At 33.9% G+C, this 24,355-nt stretch overlaps 1 protein-coding gene across 3 annotated transcripts in view; it reads right to left on the reverse strand.

Annotated features, from left to right (window-relative positions):
• LOC128988815 (proton-coupled amino acid transporter-like protein pathetic) overlaps positions 1-24,355 on the reverse strand; it is a 52,954-nt gene that overhangs the window by 2,301 nt on the left and 26,298 nt on the right. The window contains exons 2-8 of one of the 3 annotated variants that reach the window (XM_054410479.1): positions 21,988-22,090; positions 13,866-13,952; positions 10,631-10,781; positions 9,410-9,534; positions 6,321-6,405; positions 2,560-2,835; positions 1,861-2,036 (exon numbers count right to left, since the gene is read on the reverse strand). In XM_054410479.1, the coding sequence (XP_054266454.1) occupies positions 1,861-2,036; positions 2,560-2,835; positions 6,321-6,405; positions 9,410-9,534; positions 10,631-10,781; positions 13,866-13,952; positions 21,988-22,058 (971 nt within the window). In that variant the 5' untranslated portion in view covers positions 22,059-22,090. Of the gene's footprint in view, positions 1-1,860; positions 2,037-2,559; positions 2,836-6,320; positions 6,406-9,409; positions 9,535-10,630; positions 10,782-10,817; positions 10,969-12,955; positions 13,107-13,865; positions 13,953-21,987; positions 22,091-24,355 lie in introns of all 3 variants that reach the window. The other 2 variants (XM_054410480.1, XM_054410481.1) reach the window with 2 other exon arrangements.

Here is a 24,355-nt window from a genome sequence, read left to right on the forward strand (position 1 = left end):
TTAACATATCAGACCTCGCAATAGATGGGGAAAATGATTTTTTAACAATTTTTAGAAGCAAAAATCACATGTAAAAAAACGAATTTACGGATTTTCTAAATGATTTTATAAGTATTCAAAGAAACCATTACGAAGTTTCAGTTCATAGTTTCAATCTTTGTGGATATTTTATAGTCTAATTGGACTCGGTAAACACTTTAATAATGCCACAAGTTTTTTTTTGTTTTTTGTAGGACTATGTTTACGCGGTAAACAACCCTTTTAAGTGAAATCTTTGGTCACAATATTATAGTAAACAGACTAAACATTTTTCAAATCACATTCTATCCTATACCATGTATATGTCCTGAAATGGATATTCAAATCAAAATATTGAAAAAATTAATCCAATGTAAAGTAGTTTACATCATACAACTTATGCTCAATGTGACTTACAACAGATCCATGTTAAATTCAAAATCGCCTCTACACAAAAAGTTATTTTTTTTTCAATCCCAAATACATCATTTTATAATTTAATCGATGTTTATTTCAATTTTTTTTTTTTTTGTATTAGCTAAGCCATATAGAGGTGGTCATGGCTAAACACGTAGTTTTAAAATTAGTTTAAGATGATATTTTGATAGCTTGTGTAACACATTTGGCAATTTCTTAAATTGTGTACAACAGAATTCTGCACTTATATAATTAAAAAAATATTTTTTTCATGAATCTAATCCGTCTAAAAACTAAACAAAGCATTTTTAAATAAAATATTTTGAGGGCCAGTTATCTTTGAAGGGTGCACTCTACTGAACATAATGTTTGCTCCACGTTTCAAAGGGCTTCTGTGTCAACATAGCTTTGGCTAGCTTGAAACCGATATTTGGGAACCATAATGCTACTTTGCAATGCTTCGCATATTTTTATTTGAATTTAAATAAAAAGGCAGAACAGGATTTTTTCATGGAAGATTACAACTAAACTTTAAAATGTAATAACTAATGTCTGTCGTGTCTATTACAATAATAATTTTAAAGTTGTAAGAACACATAACCTTAAATAATTTTTTTTAAGAGGTTGGCGGCCTCTTTTAACCTTGCATTTGCCCGTCTACATAGACTACAGATCTGTACGTGGAACGTATCCAGCAAAGCAAGGGGTGAGCCGGTACAGTAAAGGTGAACTGTACTGATAAAAGTTAGTGGCAGTGACCAGGATCCGAACCCACGACACTACTGTCTTGGGCCCGAAGTCCGCGACGCTACCGACTGAGCCACCGACTCACTAAACAACAAAACAAAAGTTGCTCCTAGCCAAACTCTTATATGAAACAGCCATCCTTTTAACTGAAAACAAAACATCATCCACAATAATTAAGAAATTCAGATCTAAAAGTCTTGTCTGCTCTATTACATTTCCCCACACAATGATATAAATACAATAAATAACGTTCGGCCACTTTACCACTTATGAGGCATTATTTAGGCCTATAAAATGCTTTACTGCTTAGAATATTGCAAACTATATCAAGAAACATTTTTAAGTTAATCTTTTTTTATCTGTCTAGCACTAAAGTTACATTAGGAAAGAAAATACGTGTGTCAATCTTTATATTCGGAAATATATTTACATAAGTTTATAGGGGAAACAAGAAATTCTATTTATCTCGGTATCGTGAGTAAAAGTTCACTTAACCATATTTGAACACAATTATAATTAAAATAACCTAACCGTCGAGAGAGAAATAAAATAAATAATAATTAGTTTTCATCTTTTTATTACCCATTGGACTATGCATAGACTCCAGTACCCGAAAGCGTATAATCAACATACTTGTTATCAAGGGACCCACACTGATCGTGTTACCGAGGTACTTACGGATCTTGTGGCAGGTTTAGTGTGATGCTTCCCTGGACGAGGTCTCCGTACTTGATATAACCTATGGCACCCATGACTAGGAACACCGTGGCGACGACGCTCATACCCAAGTTGAGCACCCCAGGACACCCGAGGAAATGAGACGGGTATCGCATTGCATTCTCTATCGGCATAACCTAGTGACATAACAACAGTGCCATCATGTCTATTTAGGATAGTTTACCCTTAACACAAATAACTGTTCTTCGAAGTAATGCATGTGTGTGTGGATGTATATAGAGCTATAAACCAAACCTATGGTCCGATTTGTATTAAATTAGGTATATGGGTACAAACCCATGGTATTTCCAGGTGTTTTTTATTTGTTTGAAACTTTGATTTTTATAGTGGGTTTTCCACAAGAACCCATAATAAAATTACGGAAAACTCATATTTTTCCGACCAATTTAGTTTAAATTTAGGATATTATAGTCCTTTTAACTCTGAGCAAAGTGATTCAACCCTCATTGCTGTAAACATTACGGTTCAAAAGCCATTCCAACTGCTTTACTATGATAAGGGTTGCTGACAAGCTAAAGGGAGAAAGTGCGTATGATGTGTTAGTTTGCTACCGCTACCTTTTTTGAAAGGCTAAAATCCAAATGCTACGGATTAGTAACTTGTACAAACCAACAAAGTACCAAAATTTCTTTTACTTACAGTTCCAATGCCTTCCATTCCGAACAGAGCTGTAGAGAAGAAGAGAGGCCACCTCGTTACTTCAACGACCAGAGGCCGCGACGACAGCGGCGGCATGTCGATGAAACAAAAGTAGAGCGTCAGTGTGCAGCCGATCAGCAGAAACAGGTTGGCCAGCGCGCTGAACGGCACGAGGAACTTGATGTGTCTGACGATACCGATGGGCAGCAGCAGGACCAGCAGGATCAGCGCGTACCACCTGATGTTCATCGTGTAGTCCAGGTGGTTTTCCAGCACCTCGGGGTAAAAAATCATCAAGGTCGGGTTCCAAATCAGTTCACGGCTCTATGGGTACTTTGGTATTATACTGACCACACCTAATAACCTAACCTAACCTAAGGGTGGACTTTGTTTTAGGTTATGTAAGAAATATTTTGTTATTTAAACTAATTAAAATCTTATTTGAAAGTCGATTTATCGGTGCAGTTAGTATAGGTACCATAGTATCACACTATGTTTTTTCATCGATTTTTATACTATAACTTGGTTACTGTAATGCTCAGAACTAAGCTAGAGTCAGTACGCACCTACCGGGGAGACACACACTGTACCCTGTCATACACTTCACCAGGAGCACCAGGTGTTCTCATTGTTAAAAACTTATGTTTATTGTCAATCACTCCATTCAAATACAGCGTTCAACGTTGTACTCGTCATTTAATGAAAGTACGGAGATTTTGCTTATGATATAAAAACCATACCATAATCTCTGCAGTTTCATGCAAATTTAAAGTGTAAATTAATTTAAAATCAAGCTCAGTTGAAATTATTTTAATTGGTTCACGCTTGATAGAGCGTCTTTTGTAGCGCGAATATGGGAACGAAGTAAAGGGTAAAGAGCGACCGAAAACCAAGCACAGAGCACTCGATCCAGTTGTACCCATAGAAGTGTGGTTAGTATAGAGATCGATGTGTTTTCTATGTGTAATGTCTTATGTGTAGATTATTATTAACTTGTCTCATAAATGCGTGTCACTAGACTTTTAAAATCATGTTTAAACGTGTTGATGAGCATTTTTTCAATCATGAACTTGGGGCACATATTTATTTCAAAAGTAAAAAAAAATACCGATACGGAATGTATTGGTGAAAAGATGTAGTAAATGGTGTTTGGCATGAAAATATTTTATTTCTGGGTACAGCTTGGGAGGCTATGAATGTGATAACTAATGTAAAATACACCATTAGGTTAAGGGTACAAATTATCTCGTTCAACACACATTTTTACAACTCGTGTTTATTTAACTTGGTAGGCTATACCAGCCTCCAAATTGTATACAGTCTAGATATAGAAATTAACGTACGTAATGAAAAATGAATTGATTTCACTACTTTGTGAATTGATTTCACTACACTATGCATTTTTTTGTTTTGTCGGAAATTATGTTACTTTAAAAAATAACCTAAGGCGTAAATGTTTTTGAAGGAGATATTTTCTGGATTTTTGTTGTTTGAAGGGTAGTTTTTACTTTGTCCCCCTATCCATGGTATATGATATCCATATACCATGGTATCCATGTTATATGGAGAAAGTATTGTTTTCGTCAACATTTCTGAGTTTGAGTTTTTAGTGGACATATCGAGTTTGGCCCTCCTGAACCCAAAGAAGAGGTTTTTACAATGATGTGTGTCCGCGTGTGTGTGTGTGTCTGTCTGTATGTGTGGATGTGTACAAATCTGTACTACCCATGTAGTCCAATTTTGATAAAATTTGGTATGTAGGTACTAATCCATGGTATCTCCAGGTGTTTTTTTTATTTAGACTTTTAATGGCTATTCCCCCAATAAAACCCATAAAATAACCGAAAAATCTAATTTTCTCAAAAATGGCCTGAACGATTTTGATAAAGATTGTAGCCCTTTAAGTTCTTAACAAAATGGTAGAACTCCCTCATATTCCTGTGAAAATTACGGTTCAAAAGTGATTGCAAATTTTGCGATTTTACGTATATAGGTTATTGACAAGCTAATAGGAGATAGTATATGTCAGATTGCTCATACCGTTTATTTAGATATGGTGTAAAACTAGTTAGTTACAGTAGCAATTTTACATGGGAAAAGATGCTCAGTGAGCAAATCAAATGTGTCTAAAACCCATAGTTTCATCATTTTACGTACATTGTGTCCCTTAAAAATTAAATTCGCAGCAATGAATGTTGAACAGGAAATATACTGTTAACATTGTAAATACATTGTCCTAAACATTACTCACAACAACAATACAATGAACTATACTTAGATGGCCTTAATAAGATTACATTTCCAAAAAGCCTGATAGCTGATTATGTAACTAAAGCCCCGTTTACACTAGCATGAAGAGCTTAAGTTTTATTTGCATCTAATACGAAGGAGTGATTATTATATCCTATACTCTTATATGAGCAATGTTTGCTTGTATGTATGCTTGCACAAAGATCTCAAAAACTGCTTCGACGATTGCTTTTAAATGTTGTAAATTATCGTTTTCTAGCCTAAAACCGTAATTGACGACAGCCACTACCTCAGGAAAGTTCGTATTTCGCTACACAACTCATTTAAATAAAAAAAAATTACATTAGCCTCATGGGTTGCTAAGTAGCTATGTTGGTTGAACAAAATAACAATGATAATAACAAATAACAAGCCAACCACAGTATACCACAGTCAAGATTAATCTATTTAAGGGAAAATAGTTCCGATCAGATACTGATTATTTTACTTGGCTCTCTCCTACCAAAACTAAATCCCCGTAGTACTGAGGCAATTGTTGGTGAACTTTTGTTTAGCAATGGAATAAATATTTAATAATATTATATTTATTTTATGTAAATTAGGATTTAAACGAAAACAATAATTTGTTTTTATCTAAACAAACTGTCAAAATTATAGCAAGTATAGCAGGTTTTAAACGAGTGATTTTTATCATCGAATGTAAAATAAAATAATGTGTTGTGGATTGCCTGGTCAAATTTTCCATCGTAATTCATTAAAACTCCACTGAAACTTAAATAATTAAGTCAAAAAACTAGTTGTAAATAAAACTTGAGTTTCTTTATATTGCTTTTACAATATAAATCAACTATACCGAACCCGTGCTCGGTCCCCCAATACTGTTTACGTAACTGTCAACTGTTCTGTTTGTTTGAGGCATCACACGTATATTGTACATGACAGTTTGGTAATCCATGGACAAGCAGGAAACCCTTTGCCGGCTTACCTTATTTGCAAATGACGTTTTGAAGCAGGAAATCCCTTTGATTGGCATCAACAGATTTAAAACTAACCTTGGTCTAGGTTGTAACAGCTTATTCAAATAAAAGTTCTCCTGTTTGATATTTTCAACGGTTACTATAGCCTACGTATATTTTTTACAATATTAAATTCTAGAACGCTTTTTTGTGCTTCATTGCGTTTTATTTCTTAATATTTTAGTTTATGATAGTTAATAATATTTCTGTTTTATCAACCATACCATGTTAGGTTAGGTTAGGCTGGATTAGGTTAGGCTAAGTTAAGTAACCAAACATTGTAGATTATAGTAAACGTATTTTTTTTCCAACCCAACCTAACCTGTCGTGGCAAATCTTCAAATACTTAAATAGACAGTTTTTTTTATCTTAAAAAACAATACAATTACATTTGTAGTTTTTATGTTGGCCTGTCCTTAAGCTAATGAGTTTGGAATATATGTATTTCATTAAAGTAAATTACATAGAAGAAGTATGTTGTTATAGTCAAACTACCTGTTTGAACGAAGATGCGATGAGGATCACATACACAGTGTTCACCCCATAGTAGGTGATGAATAAGAAGAAATTTGACACATACCTAGAAATCAATTAACATTCATTGATAGTAGGTGATAAGTAAGACGTTTGACTTATACCTAGAAATCAATTAACATTGCTCAGTGATAGTTGGTGATAATTAAGAAGAAATTGTACACATACATAGAAACCGATTAACACAGTTCAGTGATAGATAGTGATAAATAAGAAGAAGTTTGACACATAACTAGAAACCAATGAACACTAGTTAAGTTTTCATGTTAATACCTGAAATTGTAATTAACAAGTTAGGGTAGAGAAAACTAATTTTCGTTAAACAGTACCGGATATAGCTATTACATTACCGACTTGAAGTACAGTACCGTTTGCTCACATAATAATTTGTAAAAGATTCATAACTTATTAACAATAGTTTCAGGTGTCGCTAGTTTTAAGAACCGCAGATTTTTAATGAGTAATTATCCTCTTACGACGGATGTTTTTATTTAGTTAATGCTGTTTTTAGTAAATAGGCGATTTTCTTCGGTCAGGCTTGAAAACAATATTTTTATTTTATTCCGTTTATTGTTTTACTGTTACAACCAGTGCATGACTAATTCCCCTTGCAGTGGAAGACCATATGAAGATGAGAATTATTACAATGTTGCACGATTTATTTATAATTAAATTAATAGGTAACACACTTAGCTGTTACACGTTTGCTACTCTAGTACATTGCTTTGTAATACATATTATTTTACAACCCATTAACATCTACATAACTGGTGTGATGGAGGATAGTAAAGTTGATTCGAGTATTATGAGTGGTATTGATCATTGAAGATTTAAGAATGTTAAAATTATATTTAAGCTTAAAAAGGTTACAATCCTGTAACTAATAAATGCACTCTAAGACCATGTTTTTATTTAATTTTTTTCAATAACTTTAGAACCAAGGGGAATGTTTCATTAAACATCAAGCCCACCAATTGTTTTTAATTTTCACAGAATTAGTTTCAGCTATAAAGTTTCCATTATTTCATTTTACACCAACCGTTCCTGGAATAAAGGGGATACACTCTGGTGGAAAATTGAAATTTAATAGACCGTGAAATAAGCAGCTCTGAAATTTTTAATTGAAACTATTAACACGTGTTTTTTTATAATCCATAATATCCTACTCAATCAACTCAATTTGAATTCATTGTTGTGAATTTTAAGATTTGGCTACACTTCTGTTCAAAATGCATAGAGAGGTATTTTTTTTACAAAGAGGTCCTTGTTTTTTTAAAATATTCGAATATCTTATCAAACGACAGCGAACCATGGATAGTTAGATATTTGTTTGCTTTAGGTGTTTTTGTTTTCACAAAAACAAGATTGCCAACCTTGGGAGTTTAGCTAAAGCATAAAACGGTAAATAATCAGTGTTGATGCATAGAGTTAGAAACACAAAGGGTTATGTGCATATTTATAACAAAGATAATAGCTTTGGGTGAGGAAAATTAACTTGCTTTTCATAAACGATAATTCGTAGTTCTGCGTCGTTCACACAGCTATGACAAAAGAGATATGTCTGTTCTCATTTGTTGTTATTTGTTCGGTTGTTCTTATTGTATTGTGAGTTCAAATATTATAAATGATTCCTTCAATGAGATGGGTTTTGATTAAATTTACCATATCCATTAAAAATTATGAATTCTTTGTAACAGATTAATGCTATTTTAGGTGGTCTAAACTGTCTTGTGACGTTGTAATAAAATAAAATAGAACAATTATATAAATACACTGATGTGTTAGGAATACCAATATTTCCATGAAGTGCGTTTAGTTACTTACACAAATACCAAAATACGCACCTCATATTGACTATAAATTTTTATAAATGAGTAAAATTGAAAAATGTTTTAAATTTAAATGTTGATTAAACACTACAAAGAATATTTTAGTACTGATCATTCGCTCACAATGTATATGTACAAAGGTAATACAAACTAATTACTTTGCTCTTGTGAATAACTGAGTGTAAGAGAACAAACCAAAGTGCAAAGTGGACTACTCAGTTATTAATTTAGTCACTAATGCTATACTGTAATACGAGCAATAGAAAGTTTGAGACAGTTTAGAAACAGTTTGTCCGTCTGTCTGACTGTAATATACAGTATATCTCGAAATTTAGTGGAAGGATTTTGAATAAAGTTTGGAATTAGGAAATTAAGAGCCTAAAAACGCGATTGGTAATATCCACTACCTCAAGAAAATTCGTATTTCTCTACACATCTCATTTGAAAATTTAAAGATTTAACATTAGCCAAGTAACTACGTCGGTTGAACAAAATAACAAGGAACAAGTAAACTAAAGACTTGTTACATGTGCTTATAACAAGCCATCCACAGTAATCCAGCAAATTACAAAATACAGTACAAAGGGAAAAAAATCAGTTGTAACTATTGAGCAATGATTATACTGAAGATTAATCGATATATGGGGAAATAGATCCAATCAAATACTGATTATTTTACTTAGCCTTATCCCAACAAAACTTAATCCCCGAAGTACTGAGGCATTCTAAGTGAACTAATCACATATTGGGGTTTTAATTCTCATATAACTATTACCGTATGCTAAATCCCTATAGAAAAACAGACAGAATCTCTATTTCTTTGGAAGTAGTAGTGGAAAATTGTTTCACAAGCCATTTTGACACTAATATGATTTTGTTTGTATTATATTTGTATCTGCTGTCATTGGTGAGCGTAAATGTCGAACAACGGGTTTCAATGACTAGAGGGGAGAAAAATGATGTGCGAGCAGCACTTAAACAATATCTTATTTTGTTTAATAGCATACTTTAACATTACAGAGTTGTTATTATTTCAGCAATCAAATTTCTTCTATGTCAAATGTAGGTTTGTAATTCTTTTCGTAAATAATAAAATGTATGTTTACGATATTGTTTTATCGATTAAATCAAATTAACCACAACCGAGCAAAGCTCGGTCCCCTGGCACTCACACTATGAATTAGTTATAGCTTCTTATCACTATCTTCAGTTCGTACTTACGTCATGAGTTTGCTCCATTTTTGAAAACGACCTTTCGCTCCAATTGTGAACGCCGCCTCCACTGTTTCTGTGTAGCTCATCGCGAGCTTGCCTTGTTGATAACACAGCTCTTGGGAACATTTCACCTAAAAGTGAAATCCGTCTCTATTGTATTCAAATACAAACATACGAAGGTGTTAAATACCTACAAATTTCACGTGTTAAGTGTATTGTTCTTAAAGTTGAATAATTTTTCGTACTGAAAAACAGTTACAAAATCCAAAATGATTACAAAATGTGCACTTTGTGTTTTATAGAAGAAATAGTGATGGGTAGGAAATAAAACTGTGAATCGCTTTTTGCAGGAATATTTTATTTAAGATTGGAGATGTATATGAACAAATTGCTTAGGCCAATATTTTAAATGTCTTGTGGACAAGATTTTTAAGTATTTCCAGGAGCAGCAATTGGTGCTGTCGTGATTTGTAAAAAGAAAATGTTCTATTATAACATGCATAGTTATTTTTTGACAATTATTTATAAAAGTATTCACAAATATGTGAACAGGTTAAAATCAAAATTACCTTTTGGTTTAAAACAGTAAATATGTATAAAATTGTTTGTTTTGGTAAATCCGGAAATAGCTCCATACAACACATTCACACAATAACGAAACAACTAAATTTTAAAATTTCAAAACGTATTAATTAATAACATGTTGTGAAATGATTACAATTTAAAGTTCAATTAGATATATTTAGCTGCAAAGCTATGGTGGGAAAGCAAATGTTTCCCACATACCAGAAGATCGATGGATAGTTAGTGTTTAGTTAGTGCAGAGTTAGTGCAGAAGACCTTGAAAGCTTTATGTAGCTAGAGAGCAAGTGAAAAGCCAGGTTAGAAAAGGTAAAAATCGCTTTATGTTCAACTAGTTTAATTGTTAAAAGTTTAGTGCCAAGAAGAACAATTATATTATATATTATATATTAATTATATATTAATTATATATTAAGCTAGAATGAGAAAGAGAAGAAGTAAGCATATTTAGTACATCAATGGGGTGTGTAAATCCATAAACCGAATACAAGGTGTTAGTGCTACATTTTTAGGGAGAAGTTCATCCCAAGACGCAGATATCAAATCAGATATCAAATGGAGGAAGAAAGAAACAGAAGAGATAGCCACAGAAGAGTGAAGAAGCTAGTAGAAGAGAGTGAAGCCTCTGAATAAAACGCTACTGACCACAATGTAGGTACAATGAGTACACACTAGGGCCACCAGAACTGTGCCTGTGAACCCCATCAAGAGGCCAATGTTGTGGAAGGCAGAAGGCATCGCCAGGAATCCAGAGCCAAGACTGCTCTTGACGACGTGCAGCAACGCGCCAAAGTCCCTGTCACAAACACATTAGTAAGAGGTATGGACTGACCACTATATGGGTGCAGTGGGCACAAACGAATGCGATGAAGATCGTACTGAAAGTTCCGAACAGGAGGCCGATGTTCTTGAAAGCATTTGGCATCGCGAGGAACCCTGAGCCACAACTGCTTTTGACGATGTGTAATAATGCTCCCACGTCCCTAGGAAACAGACAAGAACAGATTAACTTCCCTTTATCCTTGTTGTTATGAGCCAGAACTTAATACCATACATGAAAATAATATAAACGTAATGCACTTCGCCATATCCATAGAGGATACAAGGCCGCGGAGAGACAAAAGTGGCAACGCCGCAGTGCCGGCCTCCCGTAACAGCTGTGGCACCGATTCACGATGTAGCGTCTGCGCAATGTTTATGTCTACACGTTTGTTGTTCTGTTATCACCACGACCATAAAGACCGGCCGGTGCGACGTTGCCACACACCAAAACTGCGACCTCGTATGACGGGAAGTTACGACTTTACTCTTATAATCAAATTGAACCATTTCATACATATTCATCAGAGCACATTTTTTAGATTTAAGTAGGCCTAAGTAAGGAAATGTATTTGATTGTCAATTGCCTATGTACAAAAGTAACCCTTGGGATCCCCTAAGGATTTAGTCTGAACTCTCCAATCGACTGAAAAAGCTACAGCAGAGCAAGGGGGATTAACACGTGAAATGCATGTTAAAACAATCAACCACTCCATCTTCATATCGTTGATTGGTAAAACGTTAGAATCTTGAGTTGGATTGAGTTAACAAGTTCAGTACCGCAATGATTCTGCAGTTCGCTGTACACGACTACTCGTTGATTTTTCGTTGTAACATGTGAATGCTGGGTCCTAGTAAGCTTTACGTTTGTTTAGACTACGAGGCAGAGTCAAAGTTCCCAGAACCGTTTCCAGAGACACCCAGTGTGATTTCCAGTGGTGAACATAGAGCATAAGTAGCATTTGGCATAAAAGCAATGTAAGCACTTGGTATCTCCTAGGGAGTGAATGATAGTAGTAATATCATAGCTTAACTGCAGTTATTTGTCGATGTAAGTCTTTGTCTACCTCTTATGTAGTTAAAGATTTAAAAAGTAGAATTTAAACGCAAACCCCTTGTTAAAACAATAAACTAATGTTCTTATCATCTTTATTCAGTCAAACCATGTCAAACTAATGCAAGTTTTATTGAAAGAAGATTACATAAATCCATAAATGGTGGTTCTCAATTCACTATCCAGTGATTAATCATTCCATTTTTTATGTCTGCACAAGTAATGTAATGTTTTTACAATTGTTACAACACGAGCAAAACGTGCCGGACTTTGATTGTAAAGCCACCTAGATTAGCCACCAGTGATAAAAATAATACAGGGATACGCGTTAGTATTCTAGGGAGTAAATAGACTCCCTAGAACACTGTACTATTAGTAACCCCTAATTAGTAACGAGAACGTTGCGCCGTTGCAATTTTTTGACGATCGGTAAACTTTGCTTACTTTTATGTCGATGTTATCGATTTTAATGACTTGTTATGAGCCGTAATCAAAAATTTGAATATTTCCACGTGAAAGTAATGTTAGCTCTTCTTTACACTACTAAAACAATTAAACTGTACGGCGAAAACCTCAGACACAAAGCAATGAAAGTAATTTAAATTTATCTCACATGATGAATTTTGAACATATTTTTGTGATCTACGCCAGTGATGTTTATTAACAATTTTTGTTAGGGAACGGTCCATACCCTGTTCTTATGCTATCTAACGTCAAACTAGAAAGTATAATTGATGGCCCAACGATTAAAGTCATCTGAGTCTGGTGACGATCTCACTTGGAATCAAACCAGCGGTCTTTAGAATTGAAGGTGATCAGTAAACTACTCATCTACCCAGATTGTTTTTAAACTACTGTTTATTGTTCCTCTTGAGACTTTATAAACAACAGTGTTTTAGCTTACAAGACACAAAAATTACTAAAATAATTGAAAACTTGGCTATTTCACTACCGATATTCACGTAAGCGTGATGCTAACTTTTAACTGGAACTTTCTAACTGAATCTCAAGATTTTCCTCAGGAACGTTTAGGGTGTCTTAGGAAACACATTCTGGTACCCTTTGAATCTAGGCTACCTCTTTAGTTTTTGACTGACCACAATATGCAGGCAATGGGCAGAGAGAATCCCACAGAACAATGTACCGAGGGTCCCAACAACGAGGCCGATGTTGCTGATCGCATACGGGGAAGCCAACAACCCAGAGCCCAGGCAGCTTTTGATCATATGCATCAACGCCCCATAGTCCCTGTTAGCAAATAGACACGTGGGTCAATTTTATGTTAACTTTGTCATAAAAAAACAAAATAACGTTGTTGGAAAACATGTGAAAATCCTACTTTTACTTCGTCATCAACAGTTATGACTTTGCTAAATTTCGTGCGAATCGCTTCAGCCGTTCAGGAGTATTGTAAAACAAAGGCAGGAGTGTAGTAAAAGAGCTTTGCTAAAAAACATCAAATTTAAAGATGTTATCCCCACGGCAACATGGCGGCTTGACGTCATGCAATTCTCTCACTCAGTGTTACCTCCAGTTATATTTCTAGCTCAGTGTTTGTTACTGACCAAAGAACTTCGGAAAAAACTACATTATAGGTTAACCCCATGTGATCAAGAATAGCTGGGCCCAGGGCTGTTAAAAAGTGTTTCGAAATACTTTCAGCATCAATTCAATACATCGCACTATTAAGAATACGCTGCTATCATATATGTATCCCATGATTTACACTATTGTTTGCAATTGTTCAGCCAATGAATAAAGAAATGTAATTACACTTAATTAGCATAAAGCAATAGAATAATCACACAAATAACTACAAACTTCAAGAGGCCTTGGAAATTTGTATTTCAATAAAATAACCTCTGATATAAATTCACTATAATCAGATCAGTTAGTTCCCATTGATTATATCTGTTGAACTATCAATAAATGTTATCCAGAACTTATGTGTAGGAGATCAGTTTTACAAGTAATTTTATCGGTTTTTTTAATAAAACATATACTCACGATGTTCTTAGAGATCCTTCTCTTTCGGCATTCTTCTCCCTAAGTTTATCTTTGCTTTGCGTGGTTTCATTTGTTGTGAGATGTATTCTGAAAAAAATTCACTCTAGATTAATATTATAAGATTTTTATAGTACCTAGATACATCATTTGGTGCTAGGAGTGTGTACAATTACAATTGATTCTCTGATACTGTTTCAAGTATAATTTAAGTAATATAATAAAAAAGTATATACATCAATTCATTCGTATGGGAAACAAGTTTTATGAGTTTGCAGCGCATTTATCTAACTAGCTAATTTATTGTACAAAAAAGCGAATCTGAGAATGTTAAAGTGGAAAGCTCAAATCTCAAGCGCATAGTTTTATTTTTCATGCATATTCCATATATTAATTCAAAGCAGTTTATAACAATCTAAATCTTGTTGAATTTCAAAACATTTTTTAGGTTTTAATTTATCATCCCAGTTGTACAGAGACATAATTGAATTTTTGCTGACCTTCAGAGTATAATTATATCGTTGATACTGTTTATCATTACAAACGCTGGATGTTCTATCATGCTAATGCATGATATACACCCTATCCCGCAACAATTCTCGTGTACAATATAAATGAATTACTGTAATTAATTACCCTAGAGCACAATACAAATCTCATATCACAATTAGTTAATCTAGGGTATTTTAATCTTATCCTTCAACTACCCTAAGGCATAATTTTAATTTTCTGCTGCAATTACTTAGGCAAAGTATTAAGAGATTGCTAAAATTATACCATTGCAAAGTATATTCTATTTAATTTTCGTGCTCCTTTTGTTAGTCACTATGTCTATATAAATCGTATGTCGGTATTGTCTAGATCACAATGTAAACCAGTTAAAGCGTACAGCAACTTCTTTGTTCTACAAAACTATATATCATAATAGTGTTAATTGTTTAGTGACTGATGTTTACATATAAATAACAAAAGGGAAATTTTGTTTTCTAACACCATGTAAATTGACCCCAATCATTATATAAGATGTTATTGAGTGTTTCGTAATAATACTATTATTTGAGCAAATTTTATAACCTTTTTGGTCACCTTACAAAAAAGTGGCTAAATGTGTGAGGTATTTAAAGATTGACGATTCAATCTAAAAAAGCTTATAATCTCTTTAAAAAAATGGTTGTAAAGGATTCAAACATACTTCATTTTTCAATTCCTAGTATAAAGTTTGTATAGTGTTTTGTTGTTTTTGTTTTTGCATGTTATGTTTAAATTATCAGTATGAATCCAAACCTAATACTAGATATATTAATTTCCCCGATTAAATAAACTCTTGTCTCCGGGAAAACTATCCTCATAAAATAAATTAACAATATATTTTGTGTTTTATTTCCATTGGGAAGGAGTTTTTGTTTGTTTGTTTTTAAATTGTCATCATGTGTTAGTTTTGAAATTTACAATCAATTGATTTGTGAACATTTTGTTGTAAAAAAATAAACTCACGACTTTCTTGCTTTGTGCACAATGGGCATTGATACGTAAATTTTCAAGTAAATTATCAACTCGGTAGAGCTTTGCGTCTAGCTAGTCGTCTGTTATAACTTAGTTACCGTTACTAAGGGACAAAAACCTTTGTTTACAGTTTGTAAACCACGTCATCCGGGAAATTCTATATTCAGAACTTTCATTCATGTATTAAAAACATTTAGTCTTTACATCGATGCCACAATTCCTCAAAAGTAATTATACAAATACGATAATCACTAATGAGTAAGCTGATAGAAAATAAAGTACACCTATTGTTAGCATCAATTATTCAAAATTGTAGACGCCACTATGTGCGTATTTTAATCCAAGTATGATTGAAGGATGAGTGTAGGATGGGTGGCGTGATCTTGTAGTCTTGTTGGTGACTAAGGCCGACATTCCTTAGACACAGATGTGAATTAATCGCCCATACAGCTAATGGCAACTAAGGTACCTACAGTTTTAAGTGGAATCCGAACCACATTTTTCCTTGTAACTGACGAATTGGTCTAATTATCAGGATAGTCGTAGTACTCACTAGTGCGGACGTTAACCCACACCAGGGAGTATCGCATCCAGAGTGCATACCAATAAATATCCACAATTCGTGACGTCCTAGTAGCTGGATTACAGGACGACGCCACCCGTCCCAGTCAATAACTTAATGTTAACATCAACTACTTTTTGGGCACTGTGAAAACAGTTTTAAAACCTTCCTATGACTCGTCCAACAACTTTAATCGCTTACTATTGCATTTTCCTACTACAATAATTAGTTACGAGAAGATCGTGCGAAATTGCGCATTTTACTAGGGTTCAAAATTTGTTTCTGATGCGAAACGTATGATACACACCCTCTACATTTTTCAAAGATAATTTTTTATAAAAACTGTTTTTTGGCGAGTAAAACTATCAATTTACGGCTGGACCACCTAATTAAATAACTTCTTAGGAAGCGATCGGCGAGTTATAGGCATCTCATGTCTTCCTACTGGAAAATATTGGTTACTAGTCCAGTCATTGAGTTGTGGAAGTTCGACAAAATTGTTTGAAAAGGTTTTTCAACGGATTTCAATACATTTATACCTCCACACAACACAAAAAAGTCTACCGAAATCTGACTTGGGGAAGTACTTGATATTAGGGTATTTAAATTAGAATAATAATTGCTAAAAAAAAAATAGTTAAAAACATTATTGCTAGATATAGGGTGTAGTATATCGTTTTTAAGGTTTACAAGGGTGGGGAAACTAAATCTGCAACTTAAAATTTGATTTGATCCCATTTAATGCCACAAAATTGCCGCCAAAATACGATTCATAGAGAAAAGGCTAAAATAAAACTTACCTTTACATATAGGGTGTAGTAAATCGAATACAATATTTACGATAATATAATAGTGCTGCACACTGTTGGTAAACCTTATAATTTTCTAATGCTATTTAATATCACGGAACCAACTTGTGCTGATGAAATGGCTGCCAACATTCTTTAATTCCTTTAAATATAAATACTCATAAGGTTAACATGAGAAACTCCAGAGCCACTGGGGTGGAGCCCGAAAGGATTTTTGAGGTAAGAATATGTCTATACGTTAGTCGGGAATGTCAGCTATCATCATACCAATTTTCAACCTTGATGGTTTAGTATTTTTCACGTTTACTTGTCACAAACATCCATTCATGCATCCATCCATCCATCTATCCATCCATCCATCCATCCATACAGACATACATCCATCCATACATCCATACATCAAAACTTTCTTACTTTTAATATTGGTAGGATAAGTAAACTGTTGTAATATTGCTTGTTTATGGATATATTTTATCAAACTTAGCAAAATTATTTATTTTATACTTAGTTAATAATATTTTCCTAAAAATCACACTTCGTTACCCTCCCTGTAGCAGCAAACCTAGGTACTCGTTTAACCTAATGTTATTGAATTAGATTTTATTGAAAATAAAGTGACACAAATGTAAATCTTCTTAGACTGCAGGTTTGCTGCGGCGGGGGTATTATGGAATTGTAATTGATGTGGAAAGAAGACTTTATGTTAGTAAATAATTAACTCTAATTTATATCAGATGCTAAATAAATAAATCCCGTTGGTCACAATTAGTAGCGCCGGTCGCTTGTTATTATTTGGCTGGCGTTACTGCAACCAGCGCTACTATTCGTATTTGCTAGCAGCTATACCCGTGTCTTGCAACGGGGTCAGTATGCGAAAGAGACAATGTTGGTTCTTTGAAAATACCAAATGGTTTCAGTCCTACCATTTAATTTAGAAACAAAATTTAACTGTACTTATTTAGGATACCTACGATACTAAACAAATGATAGATTTTAAGGTATAATAAAAGAACGTGTTTATTGGTTTGCACTGTGAACGAAAATAAATCACAATAGTTCCAAACCTGTATATAAGGTAATATTCTAACAAATGAAATTATAAGCAGGCATATGGAAATTCACTCAGTCTATAGGTTTGCTGTGGCAGGGGAACTATATTACTGTTTACACAAATATAATTACAAAGAAATTAACCACATAAAACTCAGAATAAGGGTCTAGGTTGATACGGCAATTATAGAATCTTAATTATTTCCTATATCCATTAATGATTTCTTTTACAATGAATTATTCCCTGTAAAATAGTATTACAGCATTTCACAAATATTAGAACAGACTCAGTATAACAGATAATAAACATTAACAAATGAAGAAACTGAAAGAATCCTATACTAATGAAATTACATCAACATTTGGTTTGACAGCTCCATTTAAGTAATGCTAAATAATGTTTACATTCGGGCTAGTGACATCATTATTTTAAATTTATAATACTTACCCTCTCTACCATGGATACACTCAATCAATATTTACTTTTAAATCTCTCACCTCAAATTTTTGAAAGCCCACGGGGCAGAGCCCTAGGTCAATTTCGAAATGGGAATAGTTCTATATGTATCCTCGGAACTGTAGCTTCATGTGTGTGCAATTTTAGCCCAATCAGTTCAGTAGTTTTTGAGTTTATCTCATACAAACACACAGACACAGACACCACCTCTTCTTTATAATAGTATAGATAGATAGATAGATATATAGATAGATAGATTCTTTAAAGTAAACAATAAATTAAATAGATTGATATATTTATAGTTAGTAGGTAGGCCATACATTCAATCTAATACAAAATTATATAAAAAGAAAATCAAATACAGTAAACCTTAGATTTCCCACATGCCTCGGTCTTAATCTGATATAAATGCTTGAAATAGATTTAACATTCACACTCATTAAAAACTAAAAAGTAGAAAATAATGTATGAATAATAACTTTTTTTAAACAAAACGTTTTTAAACGCACTAAAAAGTAGAAAATAATCTACTAATATGTGGAGAGTATAAATACTTGTAAGATTTAAAACAAAAAAACGTGGAGTGCATGCAATTGATAATAATACATTAGTTCAATAGGTGAAGGTAATTGTAAATTATCTATTGCATGCACCCCACGTTTTTTGTTTTAAATCTTACAAGTATTTATACTCTCCACATATTAGTAGATTATTTTCTACTTATTAGTGCGTTTATAAACGTTTTGTTTTTAAAAAAAGTTTTTATTTATAAATTATTTTCTACTTTTTAGTTTTTAATGAGTGTGAATGTTAAATCTATTTCAAGCATTTATATCAGATTAAGACCGAAATAAGTTTTTTATTTATAAATTATTTATTTTGGGCTTCCATGAGGTTTTAATAATATAAACTCCTTTAAGCCTTGTTATAGCGACCTCTCATTGAAAACTTGAACAAAAGAGTAACAGGGACAAGTTATGCTAGCAGTTTTAAAACAATACTTCCAATCTATTTAAACTGAATCTTTATAGCGTAGGCAGGATTAACATAGTAAAATATTCTTCCTTCCCAAAGACGATGTTACTGTATTTGGTAAAGACAGCAGAGGCATGTCATATTAAAACGTTAAGTAAGATCAAAGATCAGCCTAGGGCCATGTCTACTTGAATGCAAGACTTGGAATATATTATTTACTTCAGTTTGTTGTTTTTTTCTTATATCGACTCTTCTTCATGTCTCAAGAAAATATTTTTTTGCTCACTCATTTTAAAAGAAATTATTTTGTATGTTTTTTTTTTTAAGTTGCATCATGTTGAATGATTTATTAATATCTATATCTATATATTTAATAGGCCAACATGAATTTTGTGATAGTTAATTTAGTCGACTTTCGGTACAAAAGTTACACCATTTGTTGTGATTTTTAAGATATTTGTTATACTGAAACTAAATAACAGGATATTATTTTTAATGAGCACATGGTATCAATATCGAAGGAACAATAATTGTTTATTATCCAATTTCATTTGTTATAAGGTATGGCACGTGCATTCTTCTGTGTATGATTATTCATTTATGATAGGTGCTAAAGAATAATTATAAGAAGTTATTGGTATTAATTTAAATATGTTTTCAGCTCCGAAAAGAATAGTTGATGATATCGGAAGGTAGTATGGGCGGGCCCCATCATTTCTGGAAAACGCCATTGTTATGTTTCACAGGGATCTTGATATGTCGCCAGGCTTGATCAAGGATTGACTGTAGGTAAAGGAATGACTTTTGAAAAAGATTTGAAGGAAATGTGCAAACAAAATGAAAGGAGTCTTCGCGAAATTAGCAAGACAGGCCAGAGCCAATAAAGGCATCACTGGGAAGCATTTGATGACGCTTCATAAAAGAGTGTTGAGCCATCACTGCTGTAGAGATGCGAGTTCTGGGATAAGGATTCTAGGAAGATAAGATTGAAAAGGAAACTTTTGAGTGTGCAAAGAAGTGCTTTGTTTAAAGTTGGGGAATCATACAACACATTATTGCGTGACACGATTAGGGATTTGACCGTAGCCATACCACTCATCGACCTGCTCATTGAAGAAAGGATTAAGATTTTGGAAGACACGGAGTTGGGTAGGACTACGAGGGAAAGCAAGAGCGCCAGAAGAGAGGGGACATTAGATGGCTGATGCCCAGTTGCATCGATGGTCAAAGGAATTCGCAAGGGTCGACAAAGTCCTCCCTCCCAAGAGTGCCTAGTTGCACCGGCGGGCAACAATCTGTCACGCTTGGATGCTCCCTCCCCACGCTTCGAACGCTTATATAAACCTATCCCCTTTTTTACGTTCAATATTATATAGTCAGCGCTAAATATTTACCATATATAGGGAACTATAAAGCAGCTAACCCTTTCTTTGCTACGGGGTAAAGAGTAACAAACAAACATTACAAACACATAGACTGATATCAACACACTCTATCATATAATTTTGCCATAAAACGTTTATCTCTTTGTTTTGAAATATTTGTACTGAATTGAATTGTTTGTAAACCTAAGCTAACCTACCCGTTTACCGTACTAACTACGTTTAACAACATTTCATTGGGAGGGGAGGGCGTCAGGGATCTTTGACCGCCGGTGCAACTGGGCATCACCCTAAAAGGACCATCGGTGCAACTGGGCATTCGAGATTAGAAGAAAGAACCCTGGGTGAGAAGAAAGGAAAATGTTCACGGTTAATTGGCTTAGCAAATAAGTCCCAGACTTAAGCCAGGGGTGGTCACCACCCCTGAACGAAACGAGTGGCTTTGGTTTTCGTGGTGGAATTTAGGTTATCGTCGATTAATCAAAAGATTATCTTTTACTGAATATCACAAAACAAACTGCAAAACGGCACATAAACTGCCAACTCAATCAGGCCTTTTACCATCTCCACTTTTAACAACAAAACCAAGAAACCTGAAAACGTCAAGAGGCTGGCAGTAAGTATGATATTTTATGAAGGAAATTAAGTTGCAATAGCTTTTGAACCGTAATTTTACAGCAATGAAGGGTTGCACTATTTTGTTTAGAATTATAAGAACCATAACAGACTAATATTAATCAGAACTGGCTTTTCCGTATTATGTGGGGTTTTACGGGAAAATAACATAAGTTACCATAACTTTTGAACCCTAATTTTTACAGCATGGGAATTCCGTTAAAAATTTAAAGGACTATAACATAGTAAATTTCTATAAAATCGTTCAAGCCATTTTTTAGAAAATAGTTTTTTTGTAATTTTTATAGGTTTTTTGGGAAAATCACCGTTAAAAATTTAAGGGTCTAAAGATACCATAGATTATTACATAAATACCAATGTTCATCAAAATTGGACTACAGGTGTCTGTTGCTCTGTACACATCCACACATACAGACACAAAGAGAGAGAGGCAGACATTATTTCGAAAACATTTTTCTTTGTTCAGGGGGACCTAAAACGGATAATTCACTCAAAACTCAAACTCGAATTTTAACGAAAACAATGCTTTCTCCATATACTATGTACAGCCGCGGAGAAAGCAAAACATGTTTGACACAACAGTATTCGTGATAGTGATACATTGTAGTGTCTAATATTCCACGTATTCATTTTCGCAGGCACTATTTAAAGCTCGACTCAAGGTTGAAGACTGTTCGTTACTTTAGTTAGTTTCCCATATTGCATTAGTTAAACTATGCGAGTTTCAACAAAGGAATGTAATTTTACTCACGTGCTCGCTGTCTTGTCGAAGTTGTGTAGGTCGTAAGGCGGGGGCGAGGAGGGGGAGAACGACTTAGGCATTTCGTAGTCTTGGAGCACTCTTCATTTAAATTCTGTGAAAATATTACAAACTTATTACATATATAATAGCTTCCAATACAAAGCCGCCGTGTTGGTGTGTGGCCACTACAAAGTTTATCACCTTAACTCCTCTGCCTGTTTGTTTTTTAGTATGAACCATTGAGTGGCAGAAGGTGCTGTAACGGATAAATGGAAAAGTTTAGTCCATTGGAGTCCATGATTAGAGTTAGTGTTGATTTTTTTCTAGGTTCTAGAATGGATTGTTTTTCTATATTACTTCAGGCAAAGTCTAGGGAGAGTCGCTGCATTAGCATTTCGATAACATCCTTTGGTGAATGGTGGGATGTGAACCCTGGACCTCGGGGACCGAAGTCCAGAGTTACTAGACCAACTCGCTCACTAAATTAAGGGTTAAAATAGCATTTCAAAAAGTAAATAGAATATTGCTATGAGCAAGTAACTCGCTATATTATTTGTGCCATAACTAAAAGGGGGATTGTTTTCGTTTGCTTTTTAGCTCCATAAAATCCTTTAATATGAACTATTCACCAAATAGTCCCACATTTTTGTATATTGCGCCAGGCTGTTGGGATTGTCTCCACTTTTCCAATTCAGGCTAGATCTAGGGGTTGCGGCATAATCACTTAAAATTAAAATCCATTGGTGAGTTAACAAGATTGAATCCAGGACCTCAGAAAAAGACATCCCACACTAACACTAGACCAGCTCACCCCCGTGTCTGTACGGACACACTGCATACTGCATAACCATTGTGTTTGCAACAGTAAGCTGTGACGGGGCCTTAACAAGAGGCTCAAAGTGGAAAATTAATTATACTGCTTTAGTGTTGCCACAGTTTAGTAATTACTGCACTGTACTACTGTGAGGACACACGTCATTGCTAGGGCTTATGTTAAGCCTGGAAGAAAAGGTCGTGTCGACCCGTACTTCAGATGTCTATGAGTGCACATTGTAACACTTTTGAACTCAAATATACAACTCGAATACCTACCGTGAGGTCTTACGTCTGCTTAGAATGGGTCAGGGTGAATTTAATTACAGTTACTTTTCAAATTATAGAAGTAGCAACTATCCAGTCTAAGAATTTTGAATCCAAATCTTAATAAACGGTATCAACAAACTGACACATACTTTCTCCCATAAGCTTGTTAACAACCTTTATCATAGGTAAGCGGTGGGAGTAACTATGATATTCTATAAGGAAAAATCACAAAAGTTGCAATAACTTTTGAACATTAATTGTTACAGCAATGGGGAGTTGTACTATTTTTGTTTTGAATTATAAGGACCATAACACAATTAAAACTAATGTCACTAGTTTTAATCAAAACTGGCTTTTTTCCTAAAATCCGATATTTTGTTATTTTATAGGGGTTTCATAGGAAATAGCATAAGTTACAATAACTTTTGAACCGTACTTTTTACGGAAATGGGATCTGTACCATTTTGTTTAAAATTTTATTGACCATAACATACTAATTTTAATCAAAACCCACCTTTTTTCTAAAAGCCATTTTTTTCCTTTTTATAGAGTTTTTATGGGAAAATAACATAAGTTACAATAACTTTAGAACCGTAATTTTTACGGAAATGGATATTGTACCATTATGTTAAGAATTTAAAGGACTATTACATACTAAATTTGTATCAAAATCGTTGGGCCGTTTGAGAGAAAATCAAATTTTTAAGTTATTTTGTGGGTTTTTTATAGGAAATCACCATTAAAAATTTTAATTTCAACAAAAATGAAAAAATACCTGGAGATATAATGGATTAATACCTACGTACCAAATTTCATCAAAATCGGACGACAGGTGTGGTCTGCAGCTCTGTACACATTCACACGCACACACACACACAGACATCACTTCAAGATGTCTTAGTAATCAAGATGTTCAAGATGTCAATTGACCACTAAATTGAGGTCAATCAAACTTTTTTCATAGATTTTAGTGGTAAAATCTCAAATTAGTGACACATAACTAAATCTTCGTCAATTTGTTGTAACATTGTCGTAAAAGCTTTTATTTTCATACGTGGTTTATTAACATTTCTATTTTTAATAAAAAAGATGGGTTACCCCCAATTCTAAACTTTGTAGCGAATTTCCCGTTAACAGAACTTTAAAGTTGCATGCGCCAATAGGTTTACGATTGCGGGATTTAAATAACCCGGTAGAAATTCTTGGAAGATCACCACGGCAAAGTTTGCTGGTGTGTAGTCAATGTTTCAGTTTAACCGAGCGCCTGCAATCACTGATAGGCCGTGTTTGTTAC

This window comes from Macrosteles quadrilineatus, unplaced genomic scaffold (assembly GCF_028750875.1).
Source record: "Macrosteles quadrilineatus isolate MER2022 unplaced genomic scaffold, UCM_ALF_1.0 Scaffold_3__2_contigs__length_128488019, whole genome shotgun sequence".
Taxonomy (NCBI): Eukaryota; Metazoa; Arthropoda; class Insecta; order Hemiptera; family Cicadellidae; genus Macrosteles; species Macrosteles quadrilineatus.